Here is a 21567-nt window from a genome sequence, read left to right as displayed (position 1 = left end):
TTACTAGAGTTGCTACTTCTGGACCTCCTAGAGACCTGACTCCTTTTCAGCTAAACCTTTTGACTAGATGACAGTTCTTTGTACTCCCGTTCAGTTGTTAAGTTGTGTCTGACTCTTTGCAACTCCATGAACGGCAGCATACCAGGCTCCTTTGTCTTCACTGTCTCCCAGAGTTTGCTCAAATTCATGTCCATTGAGTCAGTGATGCTATCCAACCATCTTATCCTCTGTTGCTCCCTTTTCCTCCTGCTCTCAATCTTTCCCAGCATCAGGGTATTTTCCAATGCATCGGCTCTTTGCATCAGGTGGCCAAAGTACTGGAGCTTTAGCTTCAGCATCAGTCCATCCAACGAATATCCAAGGTTGATTTCCTTTAGGATTGACTAGTTTGATCTCCTTGCTGCCCCAGGGACTCTCAAGTGTCTTCTCCAACACCACAGTTCAAAAGCATCAATTCTTCACACTCAGCCTTCTTTATGATCTAACTCTCAACTGTTCTTTGTACTACAATTTCCCTTTTTGACATTACTTTGGTCTCTTGACTGCACTCAGACTGTACATGACTGAACATAGAAGGGTTGACAAGATAACCTGGGGAGACAGTCCAGATGGTTAAGGAAGAAAGAGATCTGAGGGCTCAGACTTGAGGAATTCTAAGATTTACTACAAGCAGGAGGAGGCTGACTGTTCAAAAAAGATGGAGAAGGAAGAGCCAATAAACATCATAAAGGACTTAAAATGGGCAATCACCAAACCGGAGACAATATTAATAACATATATAACTGACAAAGAACATGTAAAGAACCACAAATCAATCCACATCTTGTATAAGATGTATAGGCATACATCTTGTAGAAAAATGAACAAAGCTATAAACAGACACTTCACAAAACTCGAATCTAAATATATGAAGAAACCTCAGCTGTGTTAATGAGGAAATGCAATTTACAAAAGCAAGATGCCATTTTACGCTCATTCAACTGGCAAATATGAAAATGTCCATAACAGCAAATAATGGCAAGGAAGAAAAAGTGTGCTGTCCTATAGGGTAGCTGTGAGCCACAGGTGGATTCTGAACACACGTGGATTTAAATGTAGCTAACAACCAGTCCTGGAGAAGGCAATGGCAACCCACTCCAGTACTCTTGCCTGGAGAATCCCATGGGCAGAGGAGCTGCAGTACGCATGGGTAGGCTGCAGTCCATGGGGTCGCTAGGAGTCAGACACGACTGAGCGACTTCACTTTCACTTTTCACTTTCATGCATTGGAGAAGGAAATGGCAACCCACTCCGGTGTTCTTGCCTGGAGAATCCCAGGGACAGGGGAGCCTGGTGAGCTGCCGTCTATGGGGTCACACAAAGTCGGACACAGCTGAAGCGACTTAGCAGTAGCAGCAGCAGCAACAACAACCAGTCCAAATTAAGACATGCTGTAAGTGTAAAATATATACCTAATTTTAAAGACTCAGTATGAATAAAAGGATGTAAAATATCTAAATAATTTTGATACTGAAATTATAATATTTAGTTATATTTATTAGGTTCACCTAATTCTTTTTATCTTCTTAATGTTATGAAAAGAAATCTTAAAATTACAAATGTGGCTTGTATTTGTGGAATTCATCATAATTCTTTAGATTTAATCTGATGTAGAGCAATGCAAGTATCTATACGTTGGTGATCAGAGTATAAATTAGGCAACCACTTTGGAAAACAATTTGCGATTATTTTTACAAAGTTGAACAAATGCAGGTTCCATGACCCAGCCATTCTCTTAATGGTATACATTCCAGAGAAACTCCTGAATATGTGCACCAAGTGCTAAGTTGCATCCAACTCTTTGTGACCCCACGGACTGTAGCTCGCCAGGCTCCTCTGTCCCTGGGATTCTTCAAGTGAGAATACGGGAGTGGGTTGTCATACCCTCCTCCAGGGGATCTACCCAAACCAGGGACTGAACCCACATCTCTTATGTATCCTGCATTGGCAGGGTTCTTTACCAGTCACTAGCACCACCTGGGAACCCACATGTGCACCTAGAGATATATACAGAATTGTTCGTGGCAGCATTGTTCATAATAGTCAAAAATTAGAAAGAGTACAAATGTTCACTGCCAGTAGGAAGGATAGAATGTGTGGTACAGTCACATGATGGAACATTATCCTCTAATGAAAATGAAGACAGTACAGCTATACCCAGCACAGACGAATCTTAGAGATTCAGTCTTGAGCAAGAACCGCAAAGTACACTAGAATACATAAAACGTGGTACCATTTTCATAAATTTCGCAAAGCAATAACATTTAAACACTGTATAGTTAGGAATGGCACCCCACTCCAGTGCTCTTACCTGGAGAATCCCATGGACGGAGGAGCTTGGTGGGCTGCAGTCCATGGGGTCGCTGGGGGTAGGACACGACTGAGCGACTTCACTTTCACTTTTCACTTTCATGCATTGGAGAAGGAAATGGCAAGCCACTCTAGTGTTCTTGCCTGGAGAATCCCAGGGACAGAGGAGCCTGGTGGGCTGCCGTCTGTGGGGTCGCACACAGTCAGACGCAACTGAAGCGACTTAGCAGCAGCAGCAGCAGCAGTTAGGAATGAGAAAGCATAGGAAAGGGGATGGAGTCGGGAAAACACGCCCAGGGAGCTTCAAAAGAACAGGACAGGCTCTCCTCAGTTGGATCATGAGTTTATGGGTGAGCTCATTTTCTTATTTCCAAGATAGAAAAGACTTACAATCATATGCTAGTTTTAAGAATCAAATGATCACAGTGACCCTAGTCAGAGTTATTTCACTAAAATGATACAGCCAAACGTAGTGAGTGGAGGAATGAGTTATCACGAGAAAGTCAGGACACCAAGTGAAGATTATCTTGGTGGGAAGTATGGCTGTGAAAGTGAGGCATGTGGGGTGGTAGGCCGAAGGTGACATGGGTGCCAGGGAGAGCTTATTTTTAAAATAGAAAACATGCATAGCTATGGCTTCCTTGGTGGCTCAGAAGGTAAAGAATCTGTCTGCAATGCAAAAGACCCGAGTTCAATCCCTGGGCTGGGCAGATGCCCTGGAGAAGGAAATAGCTACCTATTCCAGTATTCTTGTCTAAGGAATCCCATGGAGAGGAGCCTGGTGGGCTAGAGTCCATGGGATCGCAAAGAGTAGAACATGACTGAGCGACTAATGCTTTCACTTTCACTCTCTTTCACGCACAGATAAACACTGAGAAGAAGATGTTGGCTTCTGGTTGACTCGTGTAAACGTTCCTTCTAATAAGAACTAGAATAACTATACAAACTATATTCTTTAAAATCTATTTGAGGCATTCACAGAGCTATGAAAGGAGTGAGGAGATGCAAGTTGAGTATGAAAAAGGAGCCCAAATAGATGGGACCAGTACTGGGGTCATTCTTTCTCAAGAAGCACCTGCCACATTTGAAAGCAGCTTTCAGGAGGCTAAGAAGTCAAATAGGCTTGTGGGTCTGGAAGCCCTGATAGGATTTAAGGATAGCACACATGCTAAAAATCAAACTCTACCAACAAGGAAGAAGCCTGGTAACCCTGCACATCCCGTAAGGATGCCCAAGGGCTTTGTTTCAGGAGTGAGTGTGAAATGGATGAGAATGGCTTTTACAGGACAGCTCATCATCTCAATCTCCATGAAGATTGAGATCTAAAGCAATTCCTGGCACTCCAGCTTCAGTTTAGTTGCCCAGTCACGTCCAACTCTTTGCAGCCCCATGGACTGCAGCATGCCAGGCTTCCCTGTCTATCACCAACTCCCAGAGCTTACTCAAACTCATGTCCATCGAGTCGGTGATGCCATCCAACCATCTCATCCTCTGTCATCCTCTTCTCCTCCTGCCTTCAATCTTTCCCAGCATGAGAGTCTTTTCCAAGGACTCAGTTCTTTGCATCAGATGGCTAAAGTACTGGAGCTTCAGCTTTAGCATCAGTCCTTCCAGTGAATATTCAGGACTGACTTCCTTTAGGATGGACTGGCTTGATCTCCTTGCAGTCCAAGGGACTTTCAAGAGTCTTCTCCAACACCACAGTTCAAAAGCATCAATTCTTCAGCACTCAGCTTTCTTTATAGTCCAGCTCTCATATCTACACATGAAAGTGAAAGTGAAGTCGCTCAGTCATATCCGACTCTTTGCGACCCCATGGACTCTAGCCTACCAGGCTCCTCCGTCCATGGGATTCTCCAGGCAAGAGTACTGGAGTGGGTTGCCATTTCCTTCTCCAGGGGATCTTCCCGACCCAGGGATTGAACCCAGGTCTCCTGCATTCCAGGCAGACGCTTTAACCTCTGAGCCACCAGGGAAGTCATCTACACATGACTACTGGAAAAACTGTAGCTTTGACTACATGGACCTTTGTTGGCAAAGTAATGTCTCTGCTCTTTAATATGCTGTCTAGGATGGTCATAGCTTTTCTTCCAGGGAGCAAATCTCTTAATTTCATGGCTTCAGTCACCATCTGCAGTGATTTTGGAGCCCAATAAAATAAAGTCTCTCACTGTTTCCATTGTTTCCCCCATCTATTTGCCATGAAGTGATGGGATCAGATGCTATGACCTTTGCTCTTTGACTGTTGAGTTTTAAGCCAGCTTTTTCACTCTCCTCTTTCACTTTCATCAAGAGCCTCTTTAGTCTTTGCTTTCTACCATAAGGGTGGTGTCATCTGTATATCCGAGGTTATTGATATTTCTCCAGCAATCTTGATTCCAGCTTGTGCTTCATCCAGCCCAGCATTTCGCATGATGTACTCTGCAACAAGTTAAATAAGCAGGGTGACAACATACAGTCTTGACGTACTCATTTCCCAATTATCAACCAGTCTGTTGTTCCATGTCCAGTTCTAACTGTTGCTTCTTGACCTGCATACAGATTTCTCATGAGTCCAACTTAGCTGCCTCCAAAAAGCAGACAGAATACCTTTCTGAGGAAACATAACATCATCCCAAGCCTCACATTATTTTCTCTAATGTTTCCTAAATAATGCCTAGAATGCAACAACAACAACAAAGTAAATGAGAAAACAAGATGTCTAAAAGAAAACAACTGGCAATAGAAATAGAAGGTTGCCAAATAACAAGAGTTACCAAACACGTCTTCTAAGTAAGCATGACCGACATGTATTGTTGTTCAGTCACTAAGTCATGTCCAACTCTTCGTGACCCCATAAGTAATTAAAATGCAGGTTTTGAGAATTTCAGTGGAGGTGAAAGTCCAAAGAGAACCAAACAGTGATGATAGAACTGAAAAGTGCAACAATGAATATTAAGAACCTGAAAGTTATACTTCACAGCTGAGAGACAGACCTGAAGTGACTACAGAAGAAACAGGCTAGAAGAAATTATTCAGACTAAAAACAAAGAAAAACAAAAGAATGTTATAAGTACCTAAATATCATCAGAGCCACATGGGCCATAGTGATAAGGCCTAATATTTGTGTAATTTGAGTTTGATAATGTGAGGAGAAAGAGAAAATGTCAGAAGTGATACTAGAAGACAAAATAAGAATCCTGCAAAATAACAGTACCATTCAAGCACAGATACAAGAAGCAAGAGCCCCAGCACATAATGGCCAAAACACCAGACCTATGCACACTGTAATTAAATTTCTAATTTAATTTCTGATTTAGATTTTATATACAATTCTCAAAAGCAGCAAGACAAATAAAATATAACAGCTGAAAAGGAGCAAAAAAAAAAAATAGTACCAACGGTTGTCTTTTAAAGCAGAAACAAAAACCACTATACAACAGAATCATATATTCAAAATGCTGGAGGAAAAAGCTGCCAACATAGAATTTGAAATCCAGAAAAATAATCACTCATAAAGTTTGCATGCATGCATGCTAAGTTGCTTCAGTCATGCCTGATTGTTTGCAATCCTATGAACCGTTGCTTGCCAAGCTCCTCTGTCCACGGGATTCTCTAGGCAAGAATACTGGAGTGGGTCACCATGCCCTACTCCAGTGGATCTTCCTGACCCAGGGATCGAACCCACATCTCTTGCATCTCCTGCACTGGTGGGCAGGTACTTTACCACTAATGCCACCTGGGAAGCCCATAAAGTTTAAATAAAGACATTTTCAGACAAATAGAAAGTGAGATTTGTCACCAGAAGGCATACACTAAAGAGAATGCTAAAGAAAACGCCTCAGGCAAAATGAAGATAATTCCAATGGAAACTTCCAAGTGAAGGAAGAAATAATGAGCGAAATATGTGAGTAAATATAATCAATGATCTAAGATCCTATCTCAAAAATCTGGAAAAATAACAGTAAGTTAAACCAAAAAGTACATGTCTGTGTATGTTAGTCACTCAGTCATGTCCGACTCTTTGCAACCCCATAGACTGTAGCCCACCAGACCCCTCTCTCCATGGAATTCTCCAGGCAAGAATACTGGAGTGAGTTGCTACTTCCTTCTCCAGGGAATCTTGCTGACCCAGGGATCGAACCCGGGTCTCCTGCATTACAGGCAGATTCTTTACCATCTGAGCTACAGGGAATTCCAAAAAGTACATAGGAGAAAATTAAAATGAGAACATAAATCAGTGAATCATTAGCAAATAATAAGAAAGCCAAGGCTAATTTTAAATTTAAAAAAAAATGAATGAACCCAAGCAAGACCAACCAAAAAGTAAATAAAAGAGAAAGAAAACACAAATTACCAAAATTAGAATTAAAAAAGAGGTAACATCACAGAGCCTACAAACACTGAAAAGATTAAGAGGATCTTATGAATATTATGCCAATACATTTGAAGCTTGGAAATAACAGTCCTACACAAACTCTTACTGAGAACTGCAAGAAATGGTATGCTTCCAGATTCTTTTAATGAGGCCACTATAATCTTGGTACAAAAAACTAACAAAGACACTAAGGGAGTGGGGGAGGAATGCACCGGGAGTTTGGGATTAGTAGATGCGAACTATTATGTGTAAGATGGGTAAACAATAAGGTCCTACTGTAGAGCACAGGACCTATAATCAATATCCTGTAATAAATCATAATGGAAAAGGATAAGCAAAGAATATACACATGTATAACTGAAGCACTTTGTTGCACAGCAGAAATTAACACTACCTTGTAAATCAATTATACTTCAATAATTTTTTTAAATGACATTAAAAGTGTGCTCTTTCTTACTCTTCTCTACAAGAGTTTATGGAGGGTTGTTATTGTTATTATGTCTAACATTTGGAAGAATTCACTTATGTACACATCTAGACCTAGAAACTTTCCTTTATAAGAAAGCTTCTATTATAGGTTCTATTCCTTAATAGATAGAAAATTATTCTAATATTTGAATTCTCCTTGTATTATTTTTGGTTAGGTTGTGTTTTTCAAAGTAGTTATTTTATCCGAGTTTCAAATATACTGGCATAATGTTCATAGTATCTTCTCATGAAAAACTTATAAACAAAATATTAGCAAATCAAGTCTAATAATACACCACACCATAAGAGAGTAGATTTTAGGCCAAGAATGAAAGGTGGATTTACTATTCAAAAATACTCTAAAATTTTGATTCTTCACCTAGTCAGAAAAAGGAGGGTATTCTCTGTTGGTCCAGTGGTTAGGACTCCAGGCTTCCATTGCTGGGGGCCCAGGTTTGATCCCTGATTGGGGTACCTGCTCCAGTATTCTTGCCTGGAAAATTCCATACACAGAGGAGCCTGGCAGGCTACAGTCCATGGGGCCGCAGAGTCGGACACGACTGAGCACAGCACATTGGGGAACGAACATTCCACAAGCCGCGCAGCACGGCCAAAAAAAGAAATAGGAGAAAATCCAGGTATTATCTCAACAGATGGAGAAAAGGCTCAGTTACATTGCAGTAACAAGCAGCCCTGAATTTCAGTGACTTCAAAAAGCTGAAGTTCCTGTCTCACTGATGCCATGTCCCAGGTTAGATGACTTGGTGACTGGTGTGGCCTCCGTCTCAAGTCGCACTCACTCTGGAAGCCAGGCTGAAGTAAGTTCCACCATCCAGAACATCGTGCTTGCCCAGAGCTAGGTACATATGAAGTGAGATCTAGTTCATAAGCACTTTTTCTAAGATGTAACTGACATGCATCACCTCTGCTCACAATGACCAACGCGAGACACATGGTACCACATAATTTCAAAGGGACAGGGAAGGGTAACTCTTTGTCTGCAAGGAAATAAAGAGGGATGGGACATGGGGGAACAGTGCTAAAGCCCCACATCCAGAGAACTGGGGCCTTTATGTTCCTGACTTCACAGAGAGATGACCAGAGGCTAGAATCCTCAAAGAATAAGGACACTGCAAGGAGGTCATAAAAACCAAGTGCTGAAAAGAGTTAGCTTCCAGGACCAGTAACAACATTGGTCTCCACTTTTTCCTTGGTTGGCTCTGGCTAAGAAGCCTGGTTTTCTCTTCTTGGGTAGTTCTGGTACCCTGAACTGTTTGTCCTGTAATTGTTTGCAGGAGAATATCCCTTTAGGACATCAGTTCAGTTCAGTTCAGTCGCTCAGTTGAGTCCGACTCTTTGCAACCCCATGAACTGCAGCACGTCAGGCCTCCCTGTCCATCACCAACTCCCAGAGTCCACCCAAACCCATGTCCATTGAGTCGGTGATGCCATCCAACCATCTCACCCTCTGTCATCCCCTTCTCCTCCTGCCCTCCATCTTTCCCAGCATCAGGGTTTTTTCCAGTGAGTCAGCACTTTGCATCACGTGGTCAAAGTACTGGAGTTTCAGCTTCAACATCAGTCCTTCCAATGAACACCCAGGACGGATCTCCTTTAGGATGGACTGGTTGGATCTCCTCGCAGTCCAAGGGACTCTCAAGAGTCTTCTCCAACACCACAGTTCAAAAGCATCAATTCTTCTGTGCTCATCTTTCTTTATAGTCCAACTCTCACATCCATACATGACTACTAGAAAAACCATAACTTTGATTAGACTGACCTTTGTTGGCAAAGTAATGTCTTTGCTTTTTAATATGCTGTCTAGGTTGGTCATAACTTTCCTTCCAAGGAGTAAGCATCTTTTATTTCATGGCTGCAATCACCATCTGCAGTGATTTTGGAGCCCAGAAAAGTAAAGTCAGCCACTGTTTCCACTGTTTTCCCATCTATTTCCCATGAAGTGATGGGACCGGATGCCATGATCTTAGTTTTCTGAATGTTGAGTTTTAAGCAAACTTTTCACTCTCCTTTTTCACTTTCATCAAGAGGTTCTTTAGTTTCTCTTCACTTTCTGCCATAAGGGTGGTGTCATCTGCATATCTGAGGTTATTGATATTTCTCCCGGCAATCTTGATTCCAGCTTGTGCTTCCTCCAGCCCAGCGTTTCTCATGATGTGCTCTGCATATAAGTTAAATAAGTAGGGTGACAATATACAGCCTTGATGTACTCCTTTCCTGATTTGGCATCAGTCTGTTGTTCCATGTCCAGTTCTAACTGTTGCTTCCTGACCTGCATACAGGTTTCTCAATAGGCAGGTCAGGTGCTCTGGTATTCCCATCTCTTGAAGAATTTTCCACAGTTTATCATGATCCACACAGTCAAAGGATTTGGCATAGTCAATAAAGCAGAAATAGATGTTTTTCTGGACTGTCTTGCTTTTTCAATGATCAGGACCTTCACTGTTCCCTGTAGGACAGTTTCTCTTTCTCTGTCTGCAATTGCTCAGAGTCCAGATTTTAGACAACTGACTATTGCTAAGAATATTTTGTTCCTTCCAATTCTTTCAGGAAAATGCCTAAGCTCAGTGCTAGCTTAGGCTGTTTGATCCTCCTAAAATACTGATCCTTTTTCTCTCAAGGCATTCAAACACTTCCCTCAAGACTCAAAACAAATCCTGCCACCATCTTAACACCCTATTCACTCCAGTTCATATCCTGAGAGCCATCTCCACTCAACCCATCCTTTTATGTCCCATGAAGCAGGAAGTTTGTCTCACCCAGAAAGCAGTAGGGGGAACCTCTGCATTCTGACTCAAAGGGAAGAGAAATGACAGCCCAAATCACCTTATGCAAGAGTCTGATACCCATTGATCACTGCTGGTTGCCATTTTTTAGAAATTTCATGGGAGTTCTTTGAAATTGAGAATTATAGTCCCAGAGCAAACTTTACAGACAGTTCTCTACTCAAGTAAGTGTCAAGGTTGAAATTAAGGGACAAGAATAAAAAGACCATTCTAGACTCCAATCCAAGTCAGTTTTCCAAACCAACTTCATTAATAATATGTCTGGAATTTCTCCATTTGTTTCCCAATAGCTTCTGGACCCAGAAGAATGCAAGAAATTGGCCCCCAGCAAATGCTTACTCTCATCTCTCAATCAACAAAGAGTGGCCAAGGGCCTTCAGTGGCCCCTTTCTAGGCCTTACAAACACAAAGGTGAAAAGGAAAGAACTGCTGCTCTTTAGGAAGTCTAGCGCAGAAGTGGACATGCAACCAAACAAATAATGAAATATGGTAAGCCAAAGGCTCCCAAACCATGGTTCATGGAACATAAAAACAATAAGCACTGGTGTGGATGCTTCTGTTTGTAATTACCTGCCTGCCCCAGGACCCACTTCCCTTCTTCTGTGGATACTCCAATATCCATTGAGAATATTCTTCATAAATCTCAATCCAAAAGAAAATGTGGTACATATAAACAATGGAATATTACTCAGCCATTAAAAAGAATGAAATAATGCCATTTGCAGCAACATGGATGGAACTAGAGAGTGTCATACTAAGTGAAGTAAGTCAGACGGAGAAGGAAAAATATCGTATGACATCCCTTATGTGTGGAATCTAAAAAGAAATGATACAAATGAACTTACGTACGAAACAGAGGTAGATTCACAGACTGAGAAAAAGAACTTTGGTTGCTGGTGTCGGGAGAGGGGGGAAGGATGGGGGGAAGGGATAGTTAGAGAGTTTGGGATCGAAATGTAGACTTGCTGTATTTAAAATGGATAACCAACAAGGCCCTACTGTGTAGCACAGGGAACTCTGCTCAATGTTATGTGGCAGCATGGATGAGAAAGGAGTTTGGGGGACAATGGATACATATATATGTATGGCTGGGTCCCTTGCTGTCCACCTGAAATCATCATAACATTGTTAATCGGCTATACTCTAATACAAAAGAAAGAGTTTTGTTGTTGTTGTTGTTGTTTTAATCTTCTTAATCCAAATGCCTCAAAGGGAACCAATGCCACCCCCTGAATCCAAGGGTGGATATGTGATCCAGCTCAACCAGTTAGGGCCTCCCTGTTCACAGCCTTGACCCAGGACCTTATCAGAATCCATCAGAACTAACCCTAGAATGTTCTCTGCAATGATGGTGAAAAAGATATCCCTTTCCCCACACTTAGAGCTGTGGGGCTGTGAGCCTGGGGGTGGTAAGGGCTCCTCCATGGGAGGGCTTAGCTCCTCTAAGCCCACTTGGAGCCTCACAGAGGAGAGAATTCAAGAAGGAAGATTTCTGATGATATTCAGATTCAGGAACCTGGTCCAGCCACAACTGATGAGATTTACACCTCCATTCACTGGTTCACTCATCCATCCATCAAATGTGTATTGGGCATCTATTATGTGCCAGGTGTTCTTCTGGGCCTCGGGAACACAACGGTGAATCAATCACACCATATCCCTACTTTAAGGAGCTTTTAACTCCTTGTTGTGGCGGTTGTTGTTCAGTCCTCCAGTCGTATCTGACTCTTTGCAACTCTTTGTCCTTTGTCTCTCCTCCTCCTTAGAAGGAGACAAATGCATGAAAAAAATGAAGTCCATGTTAACAGGATCATTCGAGTTGCTGCATGGAGGTGCCACTGAAAGCAGGAAGAGGAAAAGTAAGGAGGTTATTGTTATAACCTAAGCAAGAGAGGTGACCCTGGCTTGGACCAGAGTAATAGCATTGAGAGGGAACCAGAGCCAATTAACTACTTTCAAAGGAACTCATGCTGCTTTTCGGTCACTTGCAGCTGATGGAGGCTGGCATGCCCTATTCCATCTCGTTTCAGATTCCATCCACATTAAATACACTCACTTTATGCGCCACCAAAAAGGAAGAAATGCTGCCAGTTAGCCGCTGGTGTGATTCTTTCACATCCCTTGAAAGAGCTCCTTTTATGAATGTTAGTAGGAACAACTATGAACAGCACATGCAAATAACAAAACTATATCACAAGTACCACCATGATCCGCAGTCATCATAAAGCACATCCCAATTTCAGAAACATTAAAACACGGGGAAATGTGTGCCTTAGGGTCAATGAAATCCAATAGTATGTACACAGTTGTCTGATTTTATAGAGATGATTGAAACGTGGTTTATCCTTATGAAAACCATGCTTACTTTCTAGAAGGGCTGAAAGGTATAAATGCATGCGACAGTTCACTTGTACCTCACCTCTCAGATTGATTCATGGCCATTTTCTTAATCCCCCATGTACAAGAGGAATCCACATGAATTTTTACATGAGGCATAGATCTTCAAATGTAATTCTCACATCTTAGACTCCTGCATTAGACACACACATGCCTGGTACACATGACACCAAGCCCATAAGCCCACATCCCTTACATGGCATCTCTCCACATTATGAGAGCAAAGTTCATTCAAAGCAATTCTGAGGTTCCTCAGAATATTTTTCACTTCCACCTTTTGCACAAGCCATAACTGGTATTAATACAAGGATGGAAAGCAATGTATAACATAAGTGAGCTTGCTCCATCACTAAAAGACTGAAGACAAAGTTGGGCGTGAATCCTGCAGCATTAGAGATCTCAGTCACTTTGTGAATCACAATGACAAGGACACCCCGGGTTTAAAAGACTGTCTAAGTGAATCATGATTGCAACTTCAGAGAGTGATTTTTTTAATTGCCTTCATCATCTGAACATGCACAGAGAAAAACAACTTTTGTCGTATATGTATTTAAACAAAGAAGATATTTTCATGTTCTAGGCTGCATGCAAAGTTACCTGACCCAATAATTATAAAAAGAAATAACATTTCCTTTTAAATGTCCCTTTAACTCCTGAAAATCTAAAATGAGAATACCCACAGCTGGTTACAAGGTTGTAAAATCAATACCTTCAAATGTGGGTGCAGGCCATAAGTTGATACAACATTGATTTTTAAAAAACCCTTTAGAAATATAATTTAAGAACATGTTTCTGAAATCCTAGAAAGTATTCAATTCTTTTGATCTAATAATCTCACTCCTTGAATCTAATTTTAAGGAATTCACTTTAAAAAGGAGAAATGCTTTATGTATAAAATTTTCAATCAACTTACTTATAAAGATGAAAAACTGACAACAGCCTGCATGTCTAACAACAAGAAAAGATTTACGTAAATTATGATAGTTCCATCAGATGGAATATTACAGCCCATTAAAATATTAACTTTGAAGACATTATAACAACATAATCTACTTAAAATACGGTGCCAAGAGAAAAAGCAAAAAGCATTTTATTGTGACAAGTGTATCCTTATGTAAAAACGTCTAGACATAGATAAGGACAGTAAAGGAAACAGACAAACAAACAAACAAAAAATGTAAAAACAATTTTGCCACAAATCGAGAAAGGGAGATGATTTTGCTTTCATTCCCAGAATGTGTATTATGATATGACTGCTCAACAAAATGTTTTTTGAAGATGGTAGCTGATTATTGTAAATGATCAAGTGCATTCAAGGTGTATTGTTACTATCTTCCTGTAGACATTTGCATAAAGAGACCGCTATCATATTGTGATACACGTGCTAGTCTCATTCTGCATCGGCCCTGCATATCTGTGAGAGATGAATTTTCCTGTAGGTCTCCAGATGTGGCACAGGGAACAATGTCAGGTACCAGACGCTGGAGTAAAGAGGCCTGGGGGTGAGTCCATTCCCACATAGGCCACGGGACCTTAGTGAGTTTTCTGGAGGGCTCTGTAACCCCTCTAGTAAAATGCAGGTGCAGAGACCTCCCTGGCTGAGCTGTGATAATGATTCCCAATTAGGTATGAAAAGGAGTCCACACAATGCATCACTAAGCTAGAGTTTTTAATATTACCTGGACACAAGACGGTTATGGTGCAATGATGCAATGGCAAATTTCCAGTTAGAGTTTAGCTTTAAATTACTTACAAACCAGGTTTGTTCCGGTTGAGGAGGTATCTGCATCTTCAACCCAACAACTCTGGTTTGCAAGAGCATGTTCTTTGGCTGGACCACGTCACTGCCCTGTTTAAAATTCTTCCATGACCACAGGTGCCCATAAGGTCGATTCCAAACACATGGCCACTGGGTTCTTTAAGATCAGCCTAGCACTCAGGACCTGAGGCTTCCCTCCTCACACGCCACACTGCAGGAGTACTAAAGTTCCTACAGTCTCCCCAGTGAGCCATGTTTAGATGCTAAAGCTAAAACTCCAGTACTCTGGCCACCTCATGCGAAGAGTTGACTCATTGGAAAAGACTCTGATGCTGGGAGGGATTGGGGGCAAGAGGAGAAGGGGACAACAGAGGATGAGATGGCTGGATGGCATCACTGACTCGATGGACTTGAGTCTCAGTGAACTCTGGGAGTTGGTGATGGACAGGGAGGCCTGGCATGCTGCGATTCATGGGGTCGCAAAGAGTCGGACACGACTGAGCGACTGATCTGATCTGATCTACCTTTGCATATTCTGCTCCCTCCCTCTGAAATACCCTTCCCCTCTCTACCAACCTCTCTTTCCTGGGAACTCATACCATTTCTGCAAGGTTTAGTCTAAGAGGAAGTCTCCTCTGACCCCTCCTCCCTGTCCCAGGGTTAGGGTCCCTCTTGCAAGATACCAAAATCCCTTGAGCTCCTTGCATCATCCTGGCTATCTGCCCTGCAAGCTCCCTGAGGGTTAGAAGCTTGCCTCCACCTTCCTCGTAGTCCTGTTGCCCAACACAGGGGTGAGTGCAGAAAAGATGATCAGTAAATGCCTATGAAATCAATGAATCAACTTGCACAGGTGTTGAGAAATAGACTGGCAAAACCAAACAAGTTAATGTTTCACCGAGCTGGAAACTGGTAAAATGAGAGTCCTAACCTTGGGCTTTAACCAATTGACCTTGAGCCTGACCACTTTCGGAATGAGGAATAGCAGGAAAATCAAAAGGTGGCTCTGCTAGATATAACTATTTTGCCAATAAATATTTTAAAGCAAAGTTCCCGGAATAAAGAAAAAAGTTGTCGATATAAGGGACAAAAACTTCCTCTGTAAATAAAAGAAAGACATTAATAAAATTATCTAAATTACCTTTGACCCAGGCTAGTACCATGAACCTCTAAAATCGGGAGTGATAAAATTGTGTGCTTTTCTCTGGAAAGGAGTCCATGGCCTTTATCCAAGTATCCTGCTATAGACTAAACTGTGTCCCCACCAAACTTCAGATGCTGAAGCTTCAGCCTTCAATATGACTATATCTGGAGAGGACTTCTAAGGAGATAATTAATAGTCAGTCATGTTATAAGGGTGGGGCCCTAACCCTATTGGATTGGCATTCTTATAAGAAGAGGAAGAGCAACCAGAGATCTCTATCTCTGGAGCACACACAGGAAGACCATGTGAAGACCCAAGGAGGAGGCTGTCTATCAGCCAGGAAGAGAACCCTTGCTGGAAACCCACCCTGAAGGCACCTTGATCTTGGACTTCCAGCCTCCAAAACAGTGAGAAAATAAATTTCTGTTGTTCAAGCCACCATCACCAACAGATTCTAATGTCTAAGAATCTGTGGTATCTTGTTATGATAATAGAAGCCTGAGCAGACCAGCATTGGTCCCTTCCCCAAAATAGACAGGAAACTTTTGACTTGTTGAAAATAGAAAGGTTTTGACCCAAGTCATCCTCTCCATCTGTCAATGAGTTTGTATCTTCTCACAGGGTCTGAGAAGTTCTGAATGTAACCTCATAGGGCAAAAAGGCTCCCAGAGGAACAGGCCTGCCCCACGTCCACCTCAAGCAAGATGTCCCTAGCAGAGCACACATTTAAATATCAATTTCAGTGTCGAGATCACTTTGCTTTCCATAGAGCAGTTCAGGGTTATTGTGAGCTTGGTTGGGGAAAGTGTTCAGCTACACGGTGTCTGAATGCTTTCTGGAACACACAAGGGCCTCCCCCACCCACCTGTCTACCTGTTCTCTGTCCACTCCTGGCTCCCCACCTACCTGTGCTCCAGAATAACAAACAGGAAGGGATCAATCCTCCTTGGGTCCCCAAATCCTACACTGGCCCCACTTACAGCCCTTAGCATGGTCCTCAGTGCCACCAGACTGGGAACTCCTGTAAGAAAGGGCCAGAGGGGCCTGACTCAATTACGCTGACTGTACTCAGGTATTCTTCTCAGAGGGACTGTGGGGTGAGCTTTTGACTACCATCCGCAATCTCAGACTTCCCAGGCAAAAAATCCACCTGCCAAGGCAGGAGATGCAAGAGAAGTGGGTTCAATCCCTGGGTTGGGAAGATTCCCTGGCGGAAGGCATAGCAACCCACTCCAGCATTCTTGCCTGGAATATTCCACGGACAGAAGAGCCTGGAAGGTGACAGTCCCTAGGGCTGCAAAGAGTCGGACACAACTGAGCATGCATGCATGTACAGCCTTGGAAAATCTAGAGACCATGACCAGTGCCCCAAAGCCTACTGTCTCCAGGGCAAGAGTGTCCAGCCTCCAAGCCAGCAGGGACACATCCCTTTCTTCACCTGTAAAATGGAACAACAAAGGTACCCACCTCCTAGGGTTGCCGTGAGGCCTGAGTGAGGACATATAAAGCCCAGAACAGTGTCTGGTACATGAAATGTGTTCAGCAGTCCTGGCTCTTATTGAGAGCACAAGAGACTGGAGAAACCGGTGCAATAGGAAACGGAGCTTTCACAGGCAGAGTTACCAGATAAACAACACTATGTGCAGAGCTCGGTGCTGATTCTATTTACAAGGCACTTCTCACATGGATTACCAGTGGTTAAGTTTCAAACAATCCCCTAAGGTAGAGGGCGTTAATCATAAGTCTCATCTCCTAGATAAGAAAGGAAGGTTTCAGAGAAGTTAAGGAAGTTGCCCCACAGACACAAAGCGCTGGGAAAGGGGTTCTGCTGGTCCAAACACCAAGCTCTACCGACCTGAGCCGCAGGAACCCAGTTCTGGAGTTTCGACGCGGTTGGACCGTCTCCTTCACCTGGGAGGCGGCCAACAGCGGGACGCTTTCCGCCCGGCCTCAAGAGTTTAACCAGGAAAAGTTTCCCCAGGCTGTTCTGGGCGAACGAGGAGGGCAGCATGGAACCTGCCGGTGCACCAGACCAAATGCATAGTACACACGCACGCGCGCGCGCATACGCGCGCACACACACACACATACACACACACACACACACACACACACACGCACACACACACGCGCACACACACACACCGCCTTCTGCAGCCGCCGGCTCTAAGGGGGGACCTCAGCTTCCCCGGAGCCCGAGCAACATCCGGACTTGCCTCCGAAGTCTACTTGTCCCTCCTGTCTCCCCAAGTGAAGCCTCGGCGTTCTCCCTTCCCTAGGAATCCGCGCCCGGCCCTCCCTGGGCGCCGTCTCCCGGGCCCCCCTAAAGGGGCGCCGAAACAGAGGAGTTGCCTCGGAGGAAAGCCCCGCGCCCGGCACGGGTCGGGCGCGCAGCCCGCGTTCAAGCCGAGGGTAACGGGGGAAGGAGGGCTGCCCGACCGAAGCCCTCTTACCTTCCTCATTCTCGTCAAACACCGGGGGCTTGTGGGAGTGGTTCCCGCCCATATTCCGCCGCGGCGGCTGCCGCTGCTACATGCCCGGCTGCCGGGATGCGGGGCGCGCCGCGCGGGGTGCGGATGCGCCGCGAGCGTCCAGTCCCGGCTGCCGCCGCGCGCCGAGCCGGAGCGGGCCGAGCGCCGCGCAGGGGCGGGAACCGCGCCCCCTCCTCCCGGGCGTCCCCCTGTCCCTGGCGGCGCTCTCCCGGCGTTCCCGCCGCGCCCCGGCCACGCTAGCTCGTCCTCCGGGCCGGGTTCCAGGCGCCCGCACGCACCCGAGAACGCGGGAGCTCCCAGCGCCGGGGCCACACGGAGCCGCGCTCCTCACTGGAGACCGGAGGCGGCGCGGGAGGAGGAGGAGGAACAGGAGGGGAAGGAGGCGATGGGCGCGGGCTGCGCAGAGGGGGCGCGCGAGCGCAGCCCCGAGGGCGGCCTGGAGGAGGAGGCGCGGCGGGCGCTGCGGGCCAGCGGGTCTGGGAAGAGTCGACGCGGGCACCTGAACTGAGCGCCGGGTCCGCCCAGAGGAGTCGGGCGCTCACCTCCCGGCGTTAAGCAAGTCGGGAGCCATCTAGTGTGCGCCGGGCCCCAGCCAAACGCTTTAGAAGCGCAATCCTCTGTCACCTCCAAAAACCACTATTGCCCATTTTAGAGTTGGGTAGACTGAGGTTCAGGGGTAAAGGAGCTCTTCGGTTAGTCGGCGCTGGCTGCGGAGGGAGCCCCTCGGACGCCCCATTGACCTTATTTGCCCACTTGAGCAGAGTCCCGGGCAATTCTGCAGCAGACGTCTTTCCTCTTGGTGTTTTCTAAATGTTTAATGAGTCTGGACCCTCTCGGACTCAATTTCTCCCCTGCATTCTAAGGGGGAAACTGAGTCCCAAAGGGGGCGGAGTTTGCCTCCAAATCATTCTCCCTAGGACTGGCTGCGCATGGGCCTCGGGAGTCCCCTGAAACTGAACTAAAGCCTGTTAGCAAAAGGGACGGGGATGCTTAAGACGGGGGTGCGATGCGTGAGCCCCAAGGCTCTCCTGGGGCGAGCGCGGACTCTCAGAGGGACCCGCAGGTTACCCGCGCAGTGCAGTCCCGCCCGCACAGCGCGCCAGGCACCCAGGATCGTTGGCCACATCCTGCCATCTACTGGGCGTCTTCAGCCACCGTCTGTGCTTCGTATTAATAGAAAGCAGCGGTTCTTTCACTTCCCCCATCCTTTTTCCCAGCCCCCTAGTTTTGCCTCTGTCTCTGTCTCTCTCTCTGGGAGACGAGGGGGAGAAGGAGACTATGGATGGGTGAGATGGTTCTCTAACATCACAAGAAACCTCCCGGAGACAATGGGAGGTGAGTGAGTCCTGGGAGCCAGCCCCATCCAGCCAAAGTTTCAGGACTGGCCCAAACCACTAGGCCTCATGGGTCAGACAAGCCTCATTCACAGACCTGCTTCCACCACTTACAGTCTCTGTGCAGTTCCAACTTCGAGTTCCCATCTGTGAAATGGGGAGGTTGGTATTAACTCCCCAGCATTGCTATGAGGATTCTATCACATCATATTTATAAAAGTGGGTAACAGGGCCCAGGCACATAACAATGATGAATAAATATTTCTTGCTTTTCATTTTACTGACAAGCATTGGCTGAGTGGCCAGGCTATAGCGAGCAATATAATGAACCAAGATAAAGCAGGTACAGCCCCCAGATCAAGGCAGGAGGAGGGATGGTGACAGGCATGAGCACTGGGTCCCGTTCCTCCCAGATTTCACCTCACTTTGACACTCTCTAGCAGGTTAACTTGGGTAAATTACTGAACCTCTGCTGGCCTCAGTTTGTTCATCCATAACATGGGTATGATAATAATGGTATTTTCACCCTCCCTAGGGTTGTTATGCAGAATAAATGATGTTGCTACGTGGAACACAATAAACACAACACAAGTGTTAGTATTATCTTCCATAAGGAGCTATGGTGTAAATTGTACTCTGGGCTCACAGTTCATCTCTCCCTGTCCTTGACATGGCTCACTGGGATAAGGGGGCATTTCTTACTTTCTAACCACTGACATGGAGCATGCCATTGAACTTAGTTTGGCCACTGGTCTATGGGGGAAGTGATGGTGTACCGGTTCTGAGTGACAGCCTTAAGATGTCACATGTTTCAGCTCTCTTGTCCTTCTGCCATCCACCATGAGAAGCGCTGGCCTTGGGTAGCCTCTGAACCCCAAGGGGCACACTGAACCCCACATGTAATCTGAAGCAGAGCTGCTGTTGAGTCCTGCCCCAGGGCCATAGGTGTGAGGTGTGGTTTGTATCAAAGCCATAGTAGCAGAGTACAGAACCAAGGTCACCTCCAAAGCTGACTGAGCCCCTTTGAAACCATTTCCAAAAGCCCCCCTTGATCAGCACCAGCAGGCTTTTTGACCCAATATTAGGCAAAAATGCCCATCTCTGTAGTCACCCTATAGCACCCTACCCAGTCACCTAATGCCAGTTTTCCAGCAGGGATTTTCTTTTTCCCAAGGCTATTAAAATTGGCTACTAATCCAGAAAAACTATCAATTCTCCGTGGTCTGTCAGGAGGCTGGCCCACTGTGCTCACAGTGCCCACTTTATCTCTGCTCTTTATTCTTAATAAACTCGCTCCCTTCTGAAATGCTCTGTGTCTGGAAATTCTTTTCCATCCCATGTTGACTGCTTCAACAGCTACAAGCTTACAAGCAAGAAAAATAAGTGTTCTTGTAAGCCACTGAGATTGGGGGGAAGTGCTGTTCCACAGCATTATCACGGAAAAAGCTGATGAATACAGATATTCAATTAACAGTTACGCACGCAAAGGCTATAACTGCAAACTGTGTCGTGTGGAAGGAACCCTAGGAGGCTGTGAGAATACAGGAAGCCCCTGTCCCAGTTCTGAGAGTCTGGGCAGGTGCAGGGTCCCACGGAAAGAAGTCATGAGCATTTGTTCAAGAAGGGGACGACAGAGGATGAGATGGTTGGATGGCATCACTGACTCCATGGACATGAGTTTGAGCAAGCTCCAGGAGTTGGTATGAACAGGGAAGCCTGGCGTGCTGTGGTTCATAGGGTTGCAAAGAATTGGATACGACTGAGCAACTGAACTGACTGAACTTCCTCCTTTGTTGAACAAGCATTTTCTGAACACTTACTGTGGGTCAGGTCCTGGGGTGGGTGCTAAAGACAGACCCTGTGATGAGTAACACAGGATCTGTGAAGCTGAAGTTTAGAAGGCTGGTGCAGGACAAGGGCAACACACACAGGGAGGCCCCTCAACAGTCATCGAGTCCAAGTTTGTGCTGCTCGCCACGAGACAGGCCAATGAATCAGGAGACAAGCTGTTGGGGAAAGGAGTAGGGACTTTATTTGGAAAGCCAGCAGACCAAGGTGATAGTGGACTAGTGTCTTAAAAAGAACCTTCATCTTTCCCAAGTTACAATTCAGGCTTCTCTTTTACTCAAAGGGAAAGGGGTGTGGTTGGTTGTTCCAAACTACCTGGTGTCAGAATCCTTTGTTCTTGCAGTTATCCACTAGGTCAGGCCACAGTGTTTCTGTAAACCTTCAACATGGCAAATGTTATTCCTTGTTCTGCAACTTTTTATCTCTGTATAAACAGAGAAGTGTTATACCTCTAAAGATCAGGGCCTTGAGAAGGGGCTATCCTGTATATCTCATGCTCAGTTCAGTTCAGTCGCTCAGTCGTGTCCGACTCTTTGCAACCCCATGAATCGATATCTCATGCTAGAGGCAATACTATCATATATTTTTTTTGCCTGCGACAGTGTGGCATGTGGGATC

At 45.0% G+C, this 21567-nt stretch overlaps 1 protein-coding gene across 3 annotated transcripts in view; it reads right to left on the bottom strand.

The window, feature by feature from the left end:
• Window positions 1–18102, bottom strand: part of STK32B (serine/threonine kinase 32B) — a 400933-nt gene extending 382831 nt beyond the window's left edge. The window contains exon 1 of one of the 3 annotated variants that reach the window (XM_025289714.2): window positions 17729–18102. In XM_025289714.2, the coding sequence (XP_025145499.1) occupies window positions 17729–17780 (52 nt within the window). In that variant the 5' untranslated portion in view covers window positions 17781–18102. Of the gene's footprint in view, window positions 1–17130; window positions 17310–17728 lie in introns of those variants that run through there. The other 2 variants (XM_025289713.3, XM_025289716.3) reach the window with 2 other exon arrangements.
• Between the last annotated feature and the right edge of the window lie 3465 nt (window positions 18103–21567).

Source organism: Bubalus bubalis, chromosome 7, assembly GCF_019923935.1.
Source record: "Bubalus bubalis isolate 160015118507 breed Murrah chromosome 7, NDDB_SH_1, whole genome shotgun sequence".
Taxonomy (NCBI): domain Eukaryota; kingdom Metazoa; phylum Chordata; class Mammalia; order Artiodactyla; family Bovidae; genus Bubalus; species Bubalus bubalis.
Note: the sequence above shows the minus strand (reverse complement) of the source record. Positions and strands in the feature narration are given on the sequence as shown.